The 25729-nt window shown below is 31.5% G+C and overlaps 2 protein-coding genes and 1 long non-coding RNA gene across 3 annotated transcripts in view; 1 reads left to right on the top strand and 2 right to left on the bottom strand.

The window, feature by feature from the left end:
* Nucleotides 1-8829, bottom strand: part of LOC132726631 (uncharacterized) — a 134826-nt gene extending 125997 nt beyond the window's left edge. Inside the window, exons 1-7 of the mRNA XM_060711976.1 lie at nt 8599-8829; nt 4164-4254; nt 3585-3618; nt 2743-2875; nt 2311-2371; nt 1510-1619; nt 1050-1135 (exon numbers count right to left, since the gene is read on the bottom strand). Of these exons, the coding sequence (XP_060567959.1) occupies nt 1050-1135; nt 1510-1619; nt 2311-2371; nt 2743-2875; nt 3585-3618; nt 4164-4254; nt 8599-8769 (686 nt within the window). The 5' untranslated portion in view covers nt 8770-8829. The remainder of the gene's footprint in view (nt 1-1049; nt 1136-1509; nt 1620-2310; nt 2372-2742; nt 2876-3584; nt 3619-4163; nt 4255-8598) is intronic.
* Nucleotides 8830-9634: 805 nt separating this feature from the next.
* Nucleotides 9635-25729, top strand: part of LOC132726630 (uncharacterized) — a 30804-nt gene continuing 14709 nt past the window's right edge. The window contains exons 1-7 of the mRNA XM_060711974.1: nt 9635-9791; nt 15863-15952; nt 16355-16410; nt 18040-18213; nt 18959-19102; nt 23836-23952; nt 25428-25682. Of these exons, the coding sequence (XP_060567957.1) occupies nt 9730-9791; nt 15863-15952; nt 16355-16410; nt 18040-18213; nt 18959-19102; nt 23836-23952; nt 25428-25682 (898 nt within the window). The 5' untranslated portion in view covers nt 9635-9729. The remainder of the gene's footprint in view (nt 9792-15862; nt 15953-16354; nt 16411-18039; nt 18214-18958; nt 19103-23835; nt 23953-25427; nt 25683-25729) is intronic.
* LOC132726640 (uncharacterized) lies at nt 21178-22393 on the bottom strand. The gene is made up of 3 exons (XR_009625222.1): nt 22172-22393; nt 21777-21847; nt 21178-21474 (listed from the first exon to the last, which is right to left on the bottom strand). It is a non-coding gene; the product is annotated as an uncharacterized LOC132726640 (long non-coding RNA).

The raw sequence follows: 25729 nt of genomic DNA, 5'->3' as shown, positions 1-25729 counted from the left end.
TAACTCCGATTTTATTTTTGTTTTCGAGGGAATTTTTTGGGTCAAATGCCCTGGCTGATTTGGCGGGAATAAAAAAAAATCTGATTTGCATCTTGCTACTCGATCATCACCTACTCATGCACCTGGCATTTTTTACTCGTGAAATTGAAGGTAAAAGAATGTCAATTTAAGTGATAAAACTTTTACAATTTTCAACAATCATAATTAGCGTATTAGACGTAATAATTAGTTACACCTGTGAATCGGTGCTAAATGTCGCTTTGCATTGTTCTAAAAATAGAATATGTGCGAAAGTAAACAATGGATTTTAATTACATTTGTATTATTATCAAAATAACAATTGGACAATTTGTTATCGTGCGTTCTTTGATGTAGTACCAATTACCTTTTGTAATTTCAATCTCGTTTTATTGTTTACAAATTATTTATTAATACAATTATTGCTGAAGATTCGCCGTAAATTACGGCGATACATCGCGGCGATTTTTCGTGACCCGCCACGAAATTCGGCGAACTTGCACGCGGCGATGTTTTACCGCGAAGTGTCCCGTCGCGACATAGACTACACTCGCGGCATAACGCGACTTTTGCGGGTTTCGCGTGTCCAGTACTGTATTTTTGTCAGATAAGAACACAATTTCCGATGTGATGTAAATATTTGAAAAATATATCAGTCAGGCAGCTTCAATTCATCCTTATTAGGGTCTGTGTTCCTTAAAACAATATTTAATGGAAACTCTTGGTATTTTTCTTTCCATTATCTGTATAGTAAGATTCAGGAAATATACATATATATAAATCATATACATGTTGGTGTACACTTACAATCTATAGTTATAAGTTTAAAAATGATCTTGTATGCATTTCACACACATTCCTGCTGGTAATTTATAACCGTGAAGGTATTCTTCAGGATTTTCTGCTCCCAGTTTGTACAATAAATTTAAGATGAAAATAGAAAAATAGGACAAACAATGAATTTAAGAAAAAAATAGGTCAATCATGTGTTTTAACCCTGAAACAAGATATATATATAAATTATACAATACCCAGATTTTGCAGAGGAGTCAACTGTGAATGTCTCTTTGATTGTGACATTATTCAATGTTGCAAGGTCATCATGTATGTGAATAGTCTGAAAATAAGATTAAAGCTTCAAGGTCAAATATTATTATTAGAGTTAGTAAACACACTATTTTTATAGTCTTATTCACTGCACCTAGATCTACCTAAATATCAGAATATGTTTAGAATTCAGGAATCCTTGATATATCATTAGATCTATAAGGTTCAAGAAAATGAAAAAATTGCTGTAAAAATATACTTTCTTTACTTCATGATCTATTATTAAAGGGATTCATGGTATTTGGATAAATTTGAAAATTGTAGAATCCTTTCACAGAAATGGAAACAATCAATTAACCAAAGTTTCTGAGATTGTAATTTTTTATGCAACATTTACAACAGATTCATGTGTTTCAGCATATCATAACAAGATAGATCTACAACCTTTTCATAATCAGACACTCCATTGACAGGCTGATTGGCAGAAGTCTTATTCTTCCTGAACTCATAACCTTGTGCCGTTTTCCTTGCTTTGTAAGTGGCAGTATGGTTTCCTGACAATGTGTTAAAGACAAACACAAAACAAAATTAAAAATCTTTATAAAAGATGGTAAATACGTCATGAAAAACACCAGGAAATAGCACTACAATTACCGATATTATACTAAAGGCAGGGTCTTTCAAATTAATTTTATTTGAAAGACCATGCTAAAGGTTATCCGGTGTTACACAAAGAAATTTGGCGGGAAAACAAAAAAAAGGTTTTTGAGTCGCTGAAGCGCAGTGAAACAAACACCTCTCCTTAATTTTCTTGGTCAATCCTAATATTAGAGTCACTGTTGTTTCTTCAGAAAAACTCTCTGTCGAGACGCCGCCATTTGTGCCTACCTTCCTAGCATTTATTCTACTTCTAAACAAGTTTGCGGATACTTTTAACTTATAACAAACGATTACGGTAATTTTGATTTATAGTTACCAGAACTAACGCCATGTTCGATGCAAACAAAGTAGATCTAGATCTAAGACTATCGTCCAAATCTTACAAAGCAGACGCTTCAGGTACAGAGCTAAAACCTGTTGTAACGGTATTGTTCCGTAATTGTCAATTACTCCTGTAATGGCGGAAACTTAAGATAAACTCTGTAAAATACTTTCCTTGTAGTTCAAATATTGTCAAGTATCTATCAAAAGAGAGAAAAAAAACGAACTTGACATTACTAATTTATCAATTAAATAATATAAAACCTTCTTTCCCTGTTTCCCTAGTGTGGTATGTCCATTCTCCATAGTATTTTTCCTTGTCGACCTGAAAAAATAAAATGATACTGTAAGGTTGGTAGTTAATAGGAAAAATCATTGCAAGAACTAAGATAAAATTCTGATATAAGAGGCAATGAGCTATTTAAAAAGGAAACCCAATTAATATTTTCCAACGATCCTTTCAAAAAAATAAAGGTTAAATTTTAATGCATATGATGACGCTCTTTGTTTTCAACAAGATGTGAAAATAGTATTATGCCAGTATCGTCCTATTGATAACGCGTACTGACAACATGGCATAAGACCCTACTGAATATATCTGTTCGTGCAAGGCCCATATGCGTTTAAAATATAACTTATATGTTTCAGGTGCATGATAATTAGAATGAAATGCCTGTATTTCTTTGCATCATTTACCTCATCTCTATGATGTAGCCGGGCAGACAACATACCAGCAAAACCCTTCTTTATATTGATGGCCTCCGCGTTGTCGTCGGCAGGGTAATAGACATTGCCAATTTCTCCTCTACGACTTATCTCGAATGAAAACCTTTGATAAGTGAATAGCAGATGTAGTTTTATATAAAATCAACAAAAAATTATGTTAAAGTGAACTTTGTATATAAGATACTGCGCGCATATATGATCTTAACGTTTATGAAACAAATAGGCTTTATGTCCACATTTTTACAAATCAAAGGAGTTTGATAAAGGGCTATGGATCTTTAAGCATATGAAGCTATATTAATTTATATACATGACACGTTGCTTAAGTTATTTTCTCTTACACTCAAAGAGGTTACCAATTGGTTAATGACGTTGACTCATAACCATTTGACCCTACAGCTGTGGGTCCGAATTACGCCTGGGCCTTTGAATTATTTAATTTGAAGAAGCTATCCAACCAGCTTACGAAACGTCGGTGGTTCTACACATGTGCACGTTCGTGCCTGAAATAATGCCGGAAGGTACTTGAAGTCTTCCTTCACTATCAAAGCTTAAAAGCCGCCCTATGACATCCACTGTGTCCGTGCGATGTAAAATACAACCAGAAGGTGCATGCATATATATTATCCATATAAAGCAGTCCCCATGTCAGTTTTGATGACTATACCGAAATAAAGTATGACTTATGTTTAGCAAAACATTCATTACCAAACAATTATGATTTAGTTTTAAATTATCTAAATGAAATTAAATGTCCAATGCATTTTAATTTCCAGTAGAAATAATTGTGTTTAAAACAACAAAATTCATACCAATGCGACATGTTATGGCTCAAACCATTTATGTCTGAAATATAAATAAAACAATCAATGATATAACATTCAATTTAAAAACTGTTAAAATCTCGTAGACGATACTCAACACAATGTGGTACATGAACGTTAAGACTGTGTTGTTTTTTTAGCAAACTGAGTAAACATGGCTTTATATCCGCTACTGGAATCCAAAAAGGCTTTAATTAATCCTTACCATGGTAAGTGTCTGAAATGGACTTGGCCATCATTCAATATCGACCTAACCGTCATTGTTTTTAGGGAAAAAATACACGAAGTATTGTTACTGAATAATGAACAATGCAGACCAGTACAGACCACATGATCTGATCAGACGGCACCGATGTGCCGGTTGGTCTTGGTCTGCATCGGTTGCATGTGTAAGGTTTGTTAACTTAGTACCAATATAACAGTAATTGTTAAATGGACAACTCCATATTCACAACAGTCCATGTCCAGTACAGTCGGTAACCCACGGTATATATTCGTACATACTACAAAAAAACGTAATTTTAAAGCTCAAACTACAATGTATTGAGATGTATGTTAAACACTTGCCTGGTCTATCTTGAGGGCTAAATCGTGATTTATGGACAACCAATAGAAGCTCCTGATGGAATTTGTTGGGCGCAATATTGACAAATCCGATCTAAATGAAAATATTGTAAAAAACAAATTAATAGCCAGATATTTATGTATTAGAAAAATAATTATGTATTAGAAAAAAGTGCAAATGTGAAAAAAATGATAGTACCAATGGTATCATAACAACAATATTTATACTTGTGTTGTTTAAATACATCAGAAAAACTTGCAAATCATTGTCATACTTTTTCACAATACAATACAATAAAATACAATACAAAAGTATTTTATCGACATAACTTGTGTTGTTTTACAACAGAATAACTTGCAAATAATTGTCAAACTTTATTTACAATACAATACAATACAATAGTATCATAGCGACATTACTTGTGTTGTTTTACTCCTAGGAGATAAACTTGCAATAACCATACTTTATTCACAATACAATACAATACTATACAATACAAAAGTATCATAGCGACATTACTTGTGTTGTTTTACAGCAGATAAACTTGCATGTAATTGTCATACTTTATTCACAATACAATACTATGCAAAAGTATAATAGCGACTTTACTTGTGTTGTTTTATAGCAGATACACTTGCATGTAATAGTCATACTTTATTCACAATAAAATGCAATACAATACAATACAATACAAAACAAAAGTATCAAAGCGACATTACTTGTGTTGTTTTACAGCAGATAAACTTGCATGTAATTGTCATACTTTATTCACAATACAATGCAATGCAAAAGTATCATAGCGACTTTACTTGTGTTGTTTTACAAAGAAATTGTCATACTTTTTCACAATAAAATACAATACAATACTATACAGTCATGTGACTATGTTTAATACAAGACGATGTACATATGTATAAATCTGTAAATAGAATTCTGTTCTGTTCTGACAATGCATTGTAATATGTATTTATGTGTTCGATATATTTTGTTTATTGATACAAAATAAGGTCAAACATGTGCGCTATTGTTATGAATAATTATTTAAAAAAAGCGGACATTATTTAAGTTCTGATTGTCATGTTTGAATAAAGGCATTATTTACATAATATACAGTTATCTGTAGGCGCGATTTGTGGTTACATGATTGTTTAACAACAAATAACATTTATACAAATACTGCCGGAATAAATGAAAAAGAAAAAAAGGAGAAAAAATGCAGCCAAAATTTGAAATAATTTAGTAAAAACGATTAACTTATAAACAATTTTAGATGAAACCTATCGGACCACGTATCGCTTCTTTTACATTTAAAATTCTTTTAAATACAATATTACATAATTATTTTGTAAGGATCTGTCAATAGGAATAACGGTACAAGTACGACTTTTTAATTGGTTGTCTTTTGATCGCGCCGGGTGTGCTTCAAATACAATACATTTGAATAGATGAAAAAATGATAAGTTCAAGTACGAGAAAAATATTTGTTACCCGATTGCAATAATGAGAACACTCGCCTACTTTAGTTCAAGTGCAAGAGTACGCACGTTATAATAGGTCAAAAACTCCGTACGTAAAATCTCTTTCACTGTTTTAATATTTAACTTTTTTATAACGCAAAATCTGTATATATATCTACACGATAGAGATAGAGGTTTCAAAAATGTACGTGCAAAAATCATCTTCAAGGCACATGTTGCCTTGGATTAGAAAGAGCAAACATGAGTTAAATAATGTTTAAAATTAATGGTGACATTAGAGGTTTATTACCTGAAGAAAATTAGTGCCGAATGTGAAATTATTTGTCATGATAGTATGCGCATGTATTCAAAGTGGGTTTTTTACTTCCGTACAAAACAATAAATCCACATGAAATAATTCCCAGAAAGATACAAAAGTAAAACATGATTCAGGTAATTTGCCAATGAGTAAATCTTTGGAAACAAAAATAGTACACCAAATATAATAGACTTTTGAGAAATAACAATAAAAGCTTTTCTGTGGCATAACTGAGAGAAGAAAGGTCTGTAAATCTCGTGACAGCATGCATTTTATTGTAACACTACTACTGAAACCTATATCATATTCATGTGCACCTGCATGTTTATATAATCGAATGTTTGAGTATTTAGATAATACAGTAATAGCGTATTTTTACACCATCGTTCCATGAGAAGGCGATTTTAAAATGAAATTGACACTTATAAATGTAAGTAGAAAATGTACTATAAAAATACATTAATTATTCTGTGCGGTATAATAAATTAACAAACGAAAAAAGTAATAAAGAATAAAAAGTAATGAAAAATAAATTGATCTGATACTTCCAACGTTAACACCATCGTATATTTTACAGAAGTCTACGAAACAGCTTGCCCTTTTGTTTAGTAAGTTTTTTTTCTACATACATATGTGTGTATGGAACTATAGGTATGCACAGCAAGTGCAGTTTTTATTTGTTTGGGTCGTCAGACAAAACAAATAATGGTAGCAAAATTTCAGACCCTGATGCTGTTAATTGCAAATGCCGAAAGTAGTCCACTTTTTGAAGCGGTTACTTCCCTTTATATGTACACTAACGCCGAAAAATTCAGAGGAGATCACTGCGTAAAGATTGTCAAATGACAGGCGCATTAATTTTCAAGCAAAATAGTTCCCGAATGGTCGAAGATTTCTAATATTTTTTTTTATTCTTTATAGATATACATGCTTATAGTAAGCTCCATGATTATTTACATCTGTGTTAAACAACAGGTTTAGCGTCGAAATAATAAGAGTTACAAACCCTAATTTAGAATAATATGGTTTTCTTCAGGCCGTATATAACTTTACCGTGGCCGAGGGGTTTGCACGCTCGCTTAGGAATCGAGAGGTCTGGAGTTAAAATCCCAGTTGAGGCAACCCATTTTTTTTTAAAAAATTTTAAGTCAAATAAACATTGAATTGAATATCAGTGTTGCAATTAGTCTTATAGCCAATTTACTACAGTTAAAACACTGGAAAGTATTGGTGGCACTATACAAAAACAAATTGGTTAATAATCTGAGACCCAAACAAATTCAGCGCCTTCTGTGCTTTGATTTTGTACATGAAATTATAATAATGGTTTTTTACGTACGTTTATGGTTCTCAGATTGTACAGTTATGTAGGTACGGCATATTATATTAATCTCGAATACCGCGTATGTCCAGTATCTCAAAGATTAAAAAGTAAAGAAAAAAAGAAAGTATTTATAAGGAGTTTTTCTCTGATTTGATAAATATAACCATGTTCACAGCTACCAGGAAACATTTTTCACGGATTCAGGATTAATTAGAAAATACGGAAATGTTTTCGCCTAAAGTCATAAATAACTATGGATATATAATACTACGGCTAAGTATGTGGATTATTTTTCGGATGGCCGGTACTCAATAATGGAATCTGTAGGTACACAGTTTGAAAAGATTTTATATTAAAACAGTCTGTAAGAAAACCATTAGATCGCAAATGCGAAATAAGCAAGCTTGAAGATATTGTAACATGCATGGTCAAATATGGCAAAGTTTGTATGCAATTTAGGGAAATTATAACATTGCTTGAACAAATTAAATATAAAGTAAATCAAAACAGGGTATTTCAAATAGAGATTCTATTTAAAAGATCCTGATCAAAAGGAACGTTTCCTATCCATACGCATAAATTACATCATTTGCCTATACAAATCTTTCAATAATTCATTTTTATATAAATAGATAAGACAAACATTTTATGAAAAGAAAATGTCAAAATCGAAACGTATGTAATATTGATGTACGTGTATATGGGCTTATGTCACAAAGTGACACATGTGGATGCATTTTTTTTTGCATACTTACTAATATAATATAAACATTTCTATTTTTATTATACATATAAATAAATATATGAATAAATAAATAAATGAATAAATAAATAAATAAATAAATAAATAAATAAATAAATAAATAAATAAATAAATAAATAAATAAATAAATAAATAAATAAATAAAAATAAATAAATAAATAAATAAATGAATAAATAAATAAATAGATAGATAAATAAATAAATAAATAAATAAATAAATAAATAAATAAATAAATAAATAAATAAATAAATAAATAAATAAATACTGAAATTGTGTATTTCCTCTCTCTCTGTTTCTTATTACAGTTATGACATACTTTGTTTGACAAATTAATTTGCAGGATTAAAAAAAAACACACAAATTGAGATGAGCATTTCAAAAGACAAAATCGTTAAATATAAGCCTCGACATTAAAATAATTACAAGACAAAAGCATACTCTGAAGATCTTTTTTGGGGAAAAACAACCAAAACAAAAAAGCAAAAAAACAAACAAAAAACAAAAACCAAACAAACAATGGCACCACCACCACCAACAGTATAAAAAGAAAGGAAGAAATTTTAAATTTCCTACCTCTGCTGTGATTATAAAACGTTGAACATTTTTCAGTTCGACTGACGAATTCAGACAATATAGGTATTCATGTCCTTTTTCGTAATTGATGAACGACGCGGAGTTGGACCCAGTGAGATACAAGACAAGGAAGCAGAAAACTGCCCCCTTGCTGAACCATACATCCAGCATGATGTTTCTATACTCTCGTTCTCATCTGTATGATAGACTACTGTGATCTGTCTTGTACAAATATCTGTAAATAAACCGAATAACGAAACGTTAACAAACAACGGATTTAATATGATAATTTAGATTAGTTTACCAAAGGTTTACGACCTTTTTGTTTTCGACATGGCTAACGTTTGGTTGGCTGAACAGAAACATAATTGTCATAATTTCCAACCATGGTCACTACTCTAGAATCCCAAAGGTTCGAGGTTACAGAGAAGTTTTTGTAAGCTAAAACTCAGATCTCGGGTATTTGATTAGTCACAAAGCACGGCACATAATGAACACGTGCACTGACAAACGAAATTAATGAAATTTGAGGCACGGCATGCACATAAAATGTTTTATAACCTCAAGGTCTATATTGTGATCATCCCAACTCAACTTCCTCGAAATGTTCGCTATATTTCTAATTATCCTCAGTGTTTATCTGCTTACACAGTAGTGGATGTTTAATTTCGAAAATAACACATCGTAACATGTAGCGTGTGGGCATTTTAAATAAATAAACAAATTTAATAAAACACTCAATGTTGTACAAAAAATTGGATTAAGCTTAATCAATTCAAAATCTATGATAACGGATAATGTCACATCTGTAAAAAAGCGACAAACGAAAAAAAAAATATCTGAAAATATATTTATTTCAATTCTTTCTTACTAGTTTTAAAGTAAACTATAAATTATAAAAGATTACCTCTTCTGCGCCTAAACTATCCGAATGCATTTAAATCTCTACTTTTTTTTCCAAAATAAGGAAATAGAGAGACTAATTATACATATGTCTGCAGTAGTCGTCCAATCAAATAAAAGCTACCAAGAGGTGTGGGCTTTTTACCAAATATTTTGAACTGATTAAGTATGATAGCGATTTCTTATTTTTGATTTATTCACCGAAATATTTGCAAATGTGGTGTTAGGATGACTCTATTTTTCATTGAGATATTACTATTGGTGTCTGTTTTTCCGACTGTACATTCAAGGTATGGTATTTTGCTTTATACGTTTTTACGTACCGTTTTCTTTACTGTAACAATAATTTTCACGATATTGATATCTCTGTTGAACATAGATGAACTCGGTCCGTTTGTTTTAAACGGTTTATGAATTTATAATTATGGTTTTGATAATTTACCAAAATCTTATTAAATGATTATACAATGTATCGCTCTTCTGCACGATATCCACTAGTCCTCTTAGCACTTTTGAATTGTATTAATTAAGTCGTCTGTCCTCGCGTTCACAAGTGCGAATCCTCAACGAATAAATGTTGTTTTGTTGTTGTTATCATTAAAGATTTAGTTGACAACAATGAGTTTAGAGCATAATGAGGAGAAATTCTTAACTACCATTTGGGAAAAAAAATTAATTTAGTCCAGGGTCAATCGTATCTATCCGCAGATATATTATTGAAATACTATTAAACTGGCTTTATATCCGCATAAGTGTACTTTTAATTACATTGTAATTGAATATTTTTCAAAATGTTTACTATATTGAACTTGTTCTAAATTGTCTCAAATTCAAGTTATTTTACGACAGATCAAGACCAAAATTTATACGTCTATTTAAGACTGGTATATAGTTAATAAATAGAGGATATTGAATGAGTGTAGGTTTAATACTAAATTTATTGAACGAGTTGAATAAAATCATATTATGCGAGCCTCTGGCGAGCATAATATTGTTTTATTCAACGAGTTCAATAAATTTAGTATTGAATCTACACGAATATAATATTCTATTTATCACATATATAAAATAAGAACGGTAAACTGTTATCAAGAGTCATTTTTCTTTGACGCGCCTATAGTGTAACGCTAACATTAGCGCGCTTTAACGCTATGTTTATAGCGCAAATGACGTGACGTCAAAGTGTTATTACACTAGTGTAATATCGTCTAGTGTAATACCGTTTTTATTAAATGGCTTTATTACACTCCTGCGCCGCGGTTTATGTGATAAATTCTTTTATCACACACCCGTGCCGATTTTGCGACTCCGTAAAAATGGTATTGCACGGCCGTGCATATATTTTGACGTGACGTCATTAGCGTTATACAAACATAGTGTAAAGACGCGCTAAATGTTAGCGTTATACTATAGGCGCGTCAATGAAAAATGACTCTTATTTCACTTTAAACGGTATTTATTTTAGGTATGTGATAAATAGAATATTAAATTCGTGTAAGTTCATTACTGAATTTATTGCACTCGTTGAATAAAATAATATTATGCTCGCCAGAGGCTCGCATAATATAATTTTATTCAACTCGTGCAATAAATTCAGTATTGAACTTACACTCATTCAATATCCTCTATATAGGTTTTATTCATGATGTAAACTGGGAAAAAAGTCTTTCCATAGCATCAGCTTTAGCTTTTGTAATTTTAGAGAAAAAAATATCATGTTAAGATTTTACGATGTTAAAGGATAGTGTTTCACTAACGGTACTACTACTTACGTTGTCGTAATTCAAGTTTGAACGTAACTTACGTATTTAATTGTGATTCCCAAGACTTTCTTCAGTTTAGCTCAGTTATTGCTGGCGTAAATTGCACGTGCAGCACGTAAATAGCTTTTTTTCTGCATTAGTTATAAGTCATGTGATTAGGCATACTGACATCATGGCGGCAAAAATGTGTTGTTTCAGGTTATTTGACATTGTTGTGTAATTATGTTACTTATAACTTTAGAAGCAAGTAATATGCACGTTGTTTGGTATTGCCGCCTCTGCTTTACTGTCCGTGATCCTTGATATGGTTGAACTTACGGTATTTAAATTTTTCTGTAGTTATCTTTAGTTGTGTCGAATTTATTGAAATAAACAGTTTGCTCGAAAGATACTTTTCCAACAAAAACACTGTCATCTGAATTTCCATAGGCCTAGTTAAGGTGACTGCCTCTCAGCCCAGATATCATGGGTTCGAGCCCAACTCGGGTCACGACCATGTTTCTTCACATGACACCAGTACTGGTTGGTTCCAGGAAACGGACTCGAAATTGATTAATATATGCCAGAACTTGATAGTATATGGTATTTTTTTCATATATATAAACATTGTTCGAAAACCAGTATCGTTGTAAAAGATGTCCAATTCGTGTTTAAAAATATTAAAATAGGTTTGATAGAGTGTTTACAGGGGCGTATCACGTTTGGGGGGAGGGGGCAAGATCTGATCCCCAAGCGTCTGTGCTCAGAAAATCCTCCAACTGACAAATGCATTGATAGCGGAATGGAACAATCTTTCAAACGTTTCGTCAAAATTCTATGACGCACTACTTAGAGCCAGAGGTGGCCATAACAAATTTTGAATTAAAAATGAAAAAATCCCATGCATTTTAAAACTGAAATGATTAAAACCTATCTGCACGTTATTTACATATATTGAATTTTACCCTTTCCATAGAACTACTGTAGCGTAATTTAACAAACTTTAACATAATTAATAAACAATAAAATGCATATCTATGTTGTGCATGCATCTCCTTTTCATGCCCGACAGTCGTTTTAACATTTCCGTCATCGATTTCCTGAAAATAATAATAAAATACCAGTACACTGTCAGGTTTTTATTTTTGCTGAGTGTACATGTAACAGTAGATTGTGTTCTGCAAAAGAGATAGTGCAGTTATTTCCCTTTATTAAGTTTACGCCATTTGTATTGGCAAGAAAGATAAAATTTATTTGCTGTAATTCCCTGAAATTGTTTATAATTACGCTTTGAAAAGATAAATATTTCACACAAATAAAAATGTGAGGTTTAACATTTCTATTTTATTATAGACTAGAATGAACCTATCTCTATTTTAAGTAAATATCTTTCAATACAAAATACAACTTTTCTGGTTATTGTTAGATTATAGATAGCTAGCATGCTAGGATTATAATTTGTCTTAAAAAATTAAAAATCCTACTACTCGATCGACCATTTAACATTGAGCATCCATTGATGTCTTCTCTTTTTAACTGTTAATTAATGTCTTAAACTTAAAACTGTATAAATATACATAGAATAAAAGAAATGAAAGAGATGTGCTCAATCAATGGATTTTATCACGTTGAGATTTTGGAATTTCTAATGTTATTTGTTCATATGTTTATTTAGTACTGTACAGTACCAGTCTAGTCAGAAATTATTTCTTAAATTCAAGGTTTCGTTTTGAAAAATATTAATTGTGGTTAAGTTTGTTCAGTCATTTTTGTTATTGAAAGTCTTTGTAATATGAGAGTGTTAACAAAGTTGTATACTATAAAAGTGAATTGAATTTGGGACTTAAAATGGCATCGGAAGTCGCAGATTGGATATAGATATATTTAATAGTTCATATGTACTTGAAAAAATGGAAATTTGTGTCCACATGTACATATTTTTTATCTAAATTAATATAATTTTATGGTAGAAAAACCCAACTATTTTATGTATCATCATGTGTGCTAGATTCCATGCCTTCACTCCTCATGTCTTCCATGAATTTACTTCATTTTAATGTATCGTATGTCATAAATAAAGCCTGTAAAAATAAAAATAAAATAGAACTTGTATCACAACAAAGTAAATTCTATGTGTTTGGAATATTTTCTGTCAGCATAGGCTCAGTTTGAACAATTAAGAAAACAGTGTATAAATCTAACACTTTAACCATTTTCCTGTTGTCAGCAACAGAGTTTACCAATGTGACCAGTGCAGACCAGGATATAGAGGATATTTGTTTAGTTCAGTGTAAGATCGGAATATATTTCACCAAGTGAGCACCAAAAGGTATATTTCACGAGTGGCGCAGCCACGAGTGAAATATGAACTTTTGGTGTTCACAAGGTGAAATATATTTCAATCTTACACTAAACTAAACAAATTTTCTTTTTATTACATGCAAAGAAACGTTTTAAAAAGACATTAAACCTAATAGTGAATGAAAAGCGCGCCAACTAATAATACAACGTGACGTCATTTACGACGTCACGTCATTAAGTTGGTACCCAGTATTGTGCACGCTGGTATTTCACTAAAACAACGTAAGGGGTTTAAATTCAAAACAGTGAAATTATCAAAGTGGTAATTTCACTGTTTCAAACAGTGAAATTACCAGTTTTATATCACTGATATATTTCTATAAACCACCGAAAAGCATGTAATAAAAGCCTTCTAATCATGGTCAGTCTGCACTGTTTGCTATTGAATCAGTACATATTTTGTAATTTTCCCTAAAAATTGTGAATGGTTTTGTCCAGATTGAAAGATATAGAGGATATTTGTTTAGTTCAGTGTAAGATCGGAATATATTTCACCGAGTGAGCACCAAAAGGTATATTTCACGAGTGGCGCAGCCACGAGTGAAATATGAACTTTTGGTGTTCACAAGGTGAAATATATTTCGATCTTACACTAAACTAAACAAATTTTCTTTTTATTACATGCAAAGAAACGTTTTAAAAAGACATTAAACCTAATACTGAATGAAAAGCGCGCCAAATAATAATACAACGTGACGTCATTTACGACGTCACGTCATTAAGTTGGTACCCAGTACTGTGCACGCTGGTATTTCACTGAAACAACGTGAGGGGCTTAAACTCAAAACAGTGAAATTATCAAAGTGGTAATTTCACTGTTTGAAACAGTGAAATTACCAGTTTTATATCACTGATATATTTCTATAAACCACCGAAAAGCATGTAATAAAGACAAGTCCATTTAAGATATTTAGTGTGGTAAGGGTTTAGAAATAATGAAAGTGTTGAATCTTGGTCACCTGATTGTATACATGTATACCATTAACTGCACACAAGGATGATAGTTATATATAACTGCCTCTTTAAATAAAGTCTTTATTATTAATACTATATTTATATTCTATCACTTAAGTGTAAGTGTGGCAGTTTATTCATAATATCATTATAATGTAATTTTAACAGTGGTTTCACCATTTTCAAACAGGTCATGGTGCATACAAAAAATGGAAATTACAAGTAAAACTATTGAAATGACTAATAGGTAAATTGGTATAAAAATAAGTCAAAACAACTGCAAGAATTTTAATTCTAAACTTATTTTGTCATATTTTTTATTGTAATTTCTGAGAATAGGTCCATTATGATAAATGTCAAAAGAATGTTAACAATGATGTGTATGGGATCATATTTGCATGTTTCTCTTTTTATTTTCAGTTATGTGACACAAGCTCCATATTTGTATGTTTCTCTTTTTATTTTCAGTTATGTGACAGGAGCTCCATGTTTGTATGTTTCTCTTTTTATTTTCAGTTATGTGACACAAGCTCCATGTTTGTATGTTTCTCTTTTTATTTTCAGTTATGTGACACAAGCTCCATGTTTGTATGTTTCTCTTTTTATTTTCAGTTATGTGACACAAGCTCCATGTTTGTATGTTTCTCTTTTTATTTTCAGTTATGTGACACAAGCTCCATGTTTGTATGTTTCTCTTTTTATTTTCAGTTATGTGACACAAGCTCCATGTTTGTATGTTTCTCTTTTTATTTTCAGTTATGTGATAGGAGCTCCATGTTTGTATATTTCTCTTTTTATTTTCAGTTGTGTGACACAAGCTCCATGTTTGTATGTTTCTCTTTTTATTTTCAGTTATGTGACGCAAGCTCCATGTTTGTATGTTTCTCTTTTTATTTTCAGTTATGTGATAGGAGCTCCATGTTTGTATGTTCCTCTTTTTACTTTCAGTTATGTAACACAACCTCAATATTTGTATGTTTCTCTTTTAATTTTCAGTTATGTGACACAAGCTCCATGTTTGTATGTTTCTCTTTTTACTTTCAGTTATGTGATACAAGCTCCATGTTTGTATGTTTCTCTTTTTATTTTCAGTTATGTGACGCAAGCTCCAGGTTTGTATGTTTCTCTTTTTATTTTCAGTTATGTGACGCAAGCTCCAGGTTTGTATGTTTCTCTTTTTATTTTCAGTTATGTGACGCAAGCTCCAGGTTTGTATTTTTCTCTTATTATTTTCAGTTATGTGACACAAGCTCCAGTTATGTGACACAAGCTCCATGTTTGTATGTTTCTCTTTTTATTTTCAGTTATGTGACACAAACTCCTTGCATTGAGGAATTCTTTACACCTGAGGCCAGATGTCGTTGGAAATGGTTTAGGCGTGTTTGTACTTATTAGTGAGTATTTTTACTTTACCATTGTCTTATCTCTCCCACTGATTGATGGAACACGACTGTTAAATGCACCAATTGAAATGCATGTATTAAATTAAATTTGTGGTTGAATGTTAACATATACATTTATGTTTTTTTGTTGTTAATTAATAAGATACTTCGATTGTTGGTAAATCATTCAAGCGCATATTGAGATAAAAAAACAACAACACTACTAACATGACTGATGGAAATTGAAAAGATGTTTTTATGGTTTTAAAAGTATAAATATGATATAAGATATAAAGCATAAATGCAGCAGTCATTTCATTCACTATAAATAATTGGATATCATACATGTATATTATATGTACAAAGATCAAAATTGTAAGTGTTCTGTATAATTATTCTATATTTAATTTTCAGTTTACAAAGACATGAACAGTGTTGTTATGGTTATGCGGGTGTGTCATGTGACATACGTAAGTCTTTTTGTATATAAACTATATTTTAAACTTGTTACTACAGATAGCATCCTTTTAGGTGCCAAATTGTGCCTGAAATAATGCACAGTTGGGACACCTTACCATTAAAGCTGGAAAGTTGCCATAACCAATCAAAAAGGAGAGATTTTAGAACATAATTAACAAATTATGCATGATTTACAGCATTCATTTATCTTCTCAGTTTGAATTGAAATATTTATATGAATTAACTATAATGTTAGGAGCCTTAAATTTGTATGATGAAAAACATAGACTCAAATATTGCTGGGCAGAAAGTAATAAAATATACAAAACATGAGCAGTTTCTTATAAGTTTCACTGTCATTTCATTTCATGCTGTAATCTTTTCAGCACAGTTATTTCACAAATAAATGGAATACTTAAATCTTTGGTCTCCTTAAAGGAAATCCACTGAGGCCCAAAAGCCTTTTACATAAAATTTGAATTTCTCAAATAGATCAACTAGTGTACTTAATATGATAAGATGTTAATGATAAAATGATAAAGAAATATACTCAACTTTTATTCAATAAAAAGTCATATTTTTGTGTGATTCTTAACCCATTTTGAGTTAAAAGCATATGAATTTTTTTCATTTAAAGGTCATTTTTAAATTTAAAATAATTTTTCAGGAAAAAAGCTGAGTGCGAAAATCTGAAAATTTGGTACTGAAGATATTGGTGCAGACACACATTAACATACATGTGAACTCTCCCACTTTAGGCGGGAGACTACCACTTTCTTCAGCCATATTTTCAAAGATTTTTCTTAAAATAAGGAGTATTTTCACAAATTAAAGAAATCTCCCTATTTTTTGATGTCAGAACTTCCTTCTTTGTTTATTGCAAATTCTAAAATCTCCCTCTTTTTGAAGAAAAATCTCCCACTTGATCATTGAAAAAAGTTCACATGTATGCATTAAAGAGTATACTATTCTCAAAAAATGTCTCCAGACCTACATGTCAAAAAACATCAGTGGAGACCTTTAAAATATTAATTCTTTTTTCATATCGTCCATATATTAGGGCTGGGGCGAGTATCCGAGTACTCGGATAATCACGAATCAAAGTGAAAAATCGAGTTTGAATATTCGTAAGCCCAGAGATCGTAGATCGCGATTTAATCTTTTTATATACATTCACTGTTTCTCACACTCTTAAAATCGAGAAAAATACGATTTGAGTATTAATTATATGAAGTTTACCTAAATACAATTTGCCGGTTAAAGACCATGTAACATGATGCTGAGCTAGGAAGTAATTGGTTTCAAAAAACAAAACAAAAATACTCATCCAAAGAATAAAAACATAAACCTAGTGTATATTTTATATGTTTAATGTTTAGTATATTGTTGTTGTTGTTTTTTCTTTTTCTTTTTTTTAAATAAACATGTTTTTATAACTAATGTACATGTTTTTATGGGTGTCTTGATAACAAAAGATTTGTGGTTCGATTTGTGAATCGTAAGTGCTGAATCGTGGTTCGGATGGGATCGTCACTAATCCGACGATCCACACCCCTACCATATATGTTATGTTATCACACACATGCCTATATTTTGATAAAACATTGAATAGAATAAGCAAAGATTTATTTCTATGACAGCTATATGTAGCGGAGGTGCAGTTGAGAACTCGTGTAATGTTAATGAAGGTTGGGTAAAGTTGCAAGATAACACCATCATTACAAACAGTGGAGGAACATGTTCAGAACGGTTCACTTGCAGCAACTGTAACACAGGGTATTATTTCTCAACGGCAAATAATGGAACCTGTTCTGGTATTATTGATCTTTTTTTTTTTTAACTCTTTGCCTGCTTGATTCAACAGATATAAGCCTCATGCCTCCAGTTTAAAACCAGTCTAGCATGCAGCTCCTTGTAGTCTGGCCTGACTCTATACTGTTGGTAGCTTAACTTTTGCATTTTGTTATCTAAATCTTTAAAACTTCAAATGAAATGTCACAATTTCAAAGCTGTGCTGCAAATTTAGTTCACACATTTAGCAAGATAAGGGTTAAATACATTTATATAATTTATATTATCTGTCTTTTTTAAAATTCAATGTATTCATTTGGTTTACATTTCTGCAAGAAAAAAAAACAATATAGGACTGCAATACTACACTGAATTAGATAAATTCTTATCTAGATTTAAAATATTTTAATTGTTTTGCATTATTTTAAGTGCAGTACTACTTTGTTCTAAATTGAAATATAAATCTATTGATATTTTTTTATATGCAGCCTTTGCCTATTGATAAAGTGCAATACTTGTGCACTGTTTAACAAAGCTCTTTTAAACGATAGTGCCAAAACTTTGATAAATAATCTGGGTCATTACAGTATATAAGTACCTGTCAGAAAGAAATATAAAGATAAAAGCAGTTGGGTAACCCATAACATGGGGGGGGGGGGGGTTATTACCTTGCTTTCAGGTTAAAATGCCCTAAGTATAAGAGTTTATATGATATACTAGTCTGTTGTCATTCAGATTATTCATTTCATATTTTTCTGGCCATTTCAGCTTGTAAACAAATAGACAACTGTAACATACCATCTTGTACTGACTATGATAACACATATTGTGAATGGTGTGCCGGGGAACTTAACCGTGATGCTCCAGGATTCAATGTTTTTACTGGAAAGCCTGACAGCAAGCAGTGTCAGAGTGAGTATACTGCTGTTACATGTATCTTTAAACCTTTGCCTGTTGACAGCAGCTTATTCTACCCATGGAACCAGGGTAGACCAAGATATTTTCACTGGCACATTTATGCCATCAGATCATATATTGGGTATAGGTTTCACTTATTAGACATCATTGGCCTTTTCTCAAAAGAGATTATAAGTCACTTTTAGCAGGCTTGTGCAGTAAAAGGAAGAACACTCATTGATGTTTTTTTAAAACACACACACATTGTGTTATTCTTCTTTAGGTTTTTTTATATGCCAAAAGAATTTCAGGCATATAATGTTATACCCCCTGGTGTCCATCAGTCTGTCCGTCCGCACTCACAGGACAGTAATTATGTAGTTAGAGGGACAATAGGTAACTGTTCTTTCTCTTTGATGTCATTCATTCCGTAATGCTTTTATGTGGCTATTTTCTTTTGTGTGGCTAAATAGAACAATAGAGAGAACAATAGAGTAGCCACATAATTACTGTCCTGTGAGAACATCCGTCCGTCTGTCCATCCGTCCAATAGCAATTTGGTTTCAAACTTCAAAGGATGATTGTTCATATTGGGTAGAAGACCCCTATTGTTTTTTGGGTCACAATGTCAAAGGTCAAGGTTACTTTTACCTGAAAAATGGAAACAGTTTCCGGAGCATAACTTAAGTTCCATATGGCCCACAATATTCAAACTTCATCTGGTGATTGTTCATATTGGGCAGAAGACCCCTATTGATTTTTGGGTCAAAGGTCAAGGTTACTATTTCCTTAAAACTGAAAAAAAATTTCAGGAGCATAACTTAAGTTCCATTTTGCCCACATTATTCAAACTTCATAGGATGATTGTTCATAATGGGTAGAAGACCCCTATTGATTTTGGGGTCACCAGGCCAAAGGTCAAGGTCACTATTCCCTTAAAAGTGAAAACAGTTTCCGGAGCATAACTTAAGTTCCATTTGCCCACAATATTCAATCTTCATAGGATGATTGTCCATATTTGGTAGAAGACCCCTATTGATTTTTTGGTGATAAGGTCAAAGGTTAGGATCACAATGATCTTTACACTGAAAATTGTGGTTTCTGGAGCATAACTTAAGTTCCATTCGGCCCACAGTGTTCAAACTTCATAGGATGATTGTCAATATTGAGTAGAAGACCTCTATTAATTTTTGGGTCACAAGGTCAAGGTCATTATTTACTTAAAACTGAAAACGATTTTTGCTCAATAACTTAAGTATGAATCAACCTTCAGCTGTAAAATTTTATATGATGAACAGCCATGTCCAATACATGACCCCTATTGATTTAAGTCTCACAAGATCAAAGATTAGGGTCACAATGACCTTAACACTGAAAATTGTGCTTTCCAGAACACAAGTTCTATTCGGCTTTCAGTGTTCAAATTTCATAGGATGATGGCCTATATTGAATAAAAGATCCATATCTATATTGGGGTCACAAGGTCAAAGGTCAATATCAAATGACCTAAATATTGTTAAAATTTTTACAACTGTCAAACTTCATGGGATAGTCACATATATTGAGTACATTAATTATATGCCCTAAAAATTTTGCTTATACATGTATTATGTTACATCCCTGGCATCATTCTGTCCATCCGTCATAGTAAAATTGTTTAATTCCCATGACTCCCTTACGGAATTCACTTATAAGTCACTTATAGGCTATTTTATATGTAGATTATACTTCACTTAGTCAATTCACCTATAAGTCAAGTATATGTATTTTAAATGCAAATTAGATGTAAGTGCAGTATATGTCTGGCATTTTGACATATAAGTGAAGTATAAGTTATATATAAGTCACAAATATGTGACATGTAAGTCAAAGATATGCTCAACTTATAAGTAACATATAAGTGACTTATATGTTACATATATGTAACTTATATGTTACATATAAGTGACTTAATATAAGTCACTTATAAGTAACATATAAGTCACATGTAAGTCGCATATATGTTGCTTGATGTCAAAAAAGCTTGAAATAAAATAAAAGTTTAGTAATTTAATTTCAAAAATGTTTAATAATTTATATTTCATAGTCATATAAATGAGCAAAATACAAAATTCAACATACATATCCTTCAGTTCAATCATCTTACATTCACTATAACAAAAACAATATTCATTTCTAGCAGCAAGTTTTTGTTTTTTACTGGTTTTTCTTGAATCAAACACTTTATTTATACAATTATTTTGCTGGAAGTCTGTCGGTGAGGAACTGTTCAAATCATAAATTTGATCAAATGTTTCTGATTATTCAAACTACTATTTCTTTTATTGATGTCTGTTTCAGTGCTCTGCTTCTATTTCCTCGGAGAAACTTCATGTGGCTGTGTTCACCTTTTAAAGATAAAAATTCATAATTAATTTAAAAAGATGTGGAATAAATTGTGTACTATTGTATATGCAGTTATATTTCATATTTCTAAAATCATCAAACTATATTAGCTATTAATGCTTATGCATATACAAATATACTAAGTTACACAGTATCTCATTTTAGTGCACAAGTCAACAGTATTGTTTAAGAATTGCTAAAAGTCTCTATAAGAATTGATTAACTGCACTATTTGCAACAACATTTATTATGCTCTTTTCTGTGAAAGATTTAGAGCAGTAAGTATAGAGATTAAAAAATATACCTTTTCAGGCTCAATACTGCATATCATTATTCACCTGGCATCTCAAAGTAAGAACTGGTCCCACTACTAGCCTGCAATGTATGTAAAATGTAATATCAGATACCCATTGAAAACAACAATAAAATGATAAATGATTATGATGACCATGTCTTATTCAGCTGCATAAAACTACGAACTGATTGTACTATTTAGTTCTAAAAATTCAATTAATTTGACTATTAAATCTAGATTTAAAAAATCAATTACATGTATTAGTAAATCTAATGTATGAAGCATAGAAATAAAAACAGCCTTGATCTCTCAAGTTTCAAATTTTAGTTTGCTGCCTTCTTACTTTGATTGTTTAATATATAACCTGTATCAATTCTGCATAAATGTAACTCAAAGGTATTTACCTGATTTTGTTGTATATCTTCTTGTCCAAGGTGATTCTTCTTGTCATTCTTATTTACAATAACTATACTTAAACATCTTAAACAAAACAATATCTCTAAAATTCCTAAAACATCAAGTAGATTCTCTGTGATTTCCACCAGCTTGCTAACCTAAATGTTTCAGACTTACAACTGTGTGCCTGGGCAGGTCCAATGTTATGTAAAACAGGGTAAATCCAAAAATCAAAGCACTCATCAGTTTCTATCTTACAATCATTGAATGTGAAAAAAAAAAATCAAATAACTAATAGATATGTTAAAGTTTAAAAAAATCATTATACATTTTTGAAAAAGAAAAATGCAATGTCCTTTTTTTACAAATCAGGATAGGAAATGTTATCTTTCCCCAAAATAATCACATGGAACAGTCTGATTTGTAGGAATGACCAGTCAAAAAAATTAGTCATGCAAATATGGTGGCAAGGCAGGTGGCCAGTTTTATCAGACCCTCTTGATCTATGTGGTGTATCAGTGGATGTAGAAAATATAAGCAATCTTCAGGCATATTGGTTTCTTGATTTTATTACATTAAAAAGGGCAATATAAACTGTTTATTTCAAGCACTGTTTTTTTTATTGTTTTAATATCTAAAAATACACTAGGCCTAAATGTCTAAAAATAAAACTTGTATATTAAAAAATACACCTTTTTCTTGTTAGAATTCTTACTTCCCCGAAAATAAGGTCTGTAAGAAGTACAGTTGGTAAAAACATATAGATTTCAATGTCTGTTTCAAGTTAGAAAAAAAACAAGAGTAGAATAATAATTATTATGCCTTGGGTGACTTTTATGTGAAATATTTTCCTTGTGAGAAGAAATGACATGGAATTTCATTTCTGTCCAATGGTAGCCTAGAAATCACTGACTGAATGCCATTTCTGTCCCAATTCCGCTCATAATATGTACCAAAATTTTTTACAGGTAATATACTTAATTGATAATCATTTTTCCTATTATATTATTTAAAAACCCCCAGCTGTGTTCAAAAATTAATAAGCAACATTTCAAAAAAAATCTTAATTGTTTGTGATTAAGGGTCTAAGATTATAGTATTTTAAAAAATTCTGAGTATTTTGATACCCATTGTGTTAAAGCAAAGAATTACAAATCAACTTCAATAAATTTTATCAATTTTTCTCATGTTTTTGTACTTAGTAATTTTTTCAGCTTTGCTCAGTAATAAAAAGTCTTTGCCCAAAAGTTCTAAGTTTTCACTTATTATCTATAACATAGAAACTGGTTATCTCCAAACTTCACCAGTATAAGGCACTTATAGGTGACTTATATGTTGGGGAAAAAATGGCCAAAAGTGACTTATATGTAGCATATACCTATAACTGACTTAGACAGGTTTTTAGGTGATTTATAAGTGACTTATATGTAACTTATAGTTCTCTTATAGGTCAAGTATAAGTTGCATATAAGCAACATATAAGTCACTTAAAGTCATTTTGGTAAGGGCGTCTTACAAAAGCTTCGTCCTTGCTAAAAAATCACTTTCGGGCATATAATGCTCCGCCTAGCGGTGCTCTTGTTAAGATACAAGTAACATGTATAGTAAAGAAATGTTTGCTGGTAATGTACAAATCTTTCCTCTTTGATAAACTAAATATCTGTTGTTATAGGGGCATGTTCATGGCAAGATGGATACCGCTGTTTTCCTGGGACATGCGGAGGAAACATGCTGCATCCGAATGATTGTACATGTGCTCCAGGCTTCACTGGTAAAAACTGTGCAACAGGTAATTTCCATATTTTCATAGCAAGCAATGATATGTGAAAACTTAATAATAACATGAACATCTTCTTCAAATCTTGGTAAAACATGATATATCAGAGATTGCCATTTAGATATCTTTTACTGATACAGTAGATAAAGCAGTAAAAACAATTCATTTGTACTTTTATCAATGCAGACTGTAAAAACAGTATGCAATTTTTGATAATGTATTTTTGCTTAAGATATAATAATAGTTAGTAATCAAACCATGTAAAAGTGTGATCTAAAAATTTACAATACATGTATTTTATGTACTTCTAAGATATATCGAATTTTTAGCTAACCTGTCACAAAGTGACATGGTGAGCTTTTGTGATCACTTTTCGTCCGACGTCCGTCCGTAAACTTTTACTTTAAACGACATCTCCTCATAAACCACTAGGCCAATTTCATTCAAACTTCACAGGAATGTTCCTTTGGTATTCAAATTTAAAAATTGTTCAAAGAATTTAATTCCAAGCAGAACTCTCAGGTTGCCATGGCAACCAAAATAAAAACTTGAAATATCTTCTTTAAGAAAACCGCAAGAGCTAGAGCTTAAATATTTGGCATGAAACATCAACTAGTCAGTGTCTACCAAGTTTGTTTAAATAAATGCCCTTGGGTCAAAATTGGCCCCGCCCTGAGGGGTCATTGATTTTCCTTATTTGTATATAGTAAAAACTTTAAAAAAATTCTTTTTAAAACCCCAAATAGCTAGAGCTTAAATATTAAGCATGAAACATTTTCTAGTGGGTGCCTACCAAGTTTGTTCAAATAAATCCCCTGGGGTTAAAATTGGCCTGGCCCGGGAGGTCATAGATTTTCCTTATTTGTATATAGTAAAAACTTAAAATATTTTATTTTAGAAAACCGCAAGAGCTGGAGCTTAAATATTTGGCATGAAACATCTTCTAGTGGGTGTTCACCAACTTTGTTCAAATTAATGTCATGGGGTCAAAATTGGCCTCGCCCTGGGGGGGGGGGGGGGTGGGGGTCATTGATTTTCCTTATTTTTATATAGTAAAAACTTTAAAAATCTTCTTTTAAAAACCCCAAATAGCTAGAGCTTAGATATTAAGCATGAAACATCTTCTAGTGAATTTCTACCAAGTTTGTTCAAATAAAAGCCCTGGGGTAAAAATTGGCCCTGCCCCAGGGGGTCATTGATTCTCATTATTTTGTAGAGAGTAAAAACTTAAAAAATCTTCTTTTAAAAAACCAAAAGAGCTAGAGTTTAGATACTAAGCATGAAATATTTTTTTTTATTAAAAACCCTGGGGTCAAAATTGGCTCCTCCCGGGGGGGGGGGGGGGGTGTCATTGTTTTTTCCTATGTATATAGTAAAAACTTAAAAAAATCTTCTCATAAAAAAATTGGCATTGGCCCAGGGGCCTATATACAGGTGAGCGATTTCAGGGCCATCATGGCCCTCTTGTTGTTTTTATTTTTTTTCAGTAAAAGAAGACCACCCACCAGCTATTCTCACCCAGATACTTATCCTTGAAGGAGATGGAGATGTGAACAAACTGATAGCTGATATTCCATTAGCAAACGGTAAATTCTGGTCAAATGAAGCGCAGTGGTCATCAGTGGAGTTAGATGCGTCATCTTCTTACAAACCTACTATAGATACACAGAACGTCCCTAGCTATATTTCTTCTTATAGTGTTGGTATTGAGGAAATTACACTAACTGCCACATTGACCAGAGGTAAGTACTACTGTGCTTTTGTTTCTCTTCCTTTAGTTTTGATATTA

Source organism: Ruditapes philippinarum, unplaced genomic scaffold (assembly GCF_026571515.1).
Source record: "Ruditapes philippinarum isolate M1 unplaced genomic scaffold, ASM2657151v2 ctg1393_1_1_1_1, whole genome shotgun sequence".
NCBI lineage: Eukaryota > Metazoa > Mollusca > Bivalvia > Venerida > Veneridae > Ruditapes > Ruditapes philippinarum.
This window is presented reverse-complemented; position numbering and strand designations above follow the sequence as displayed.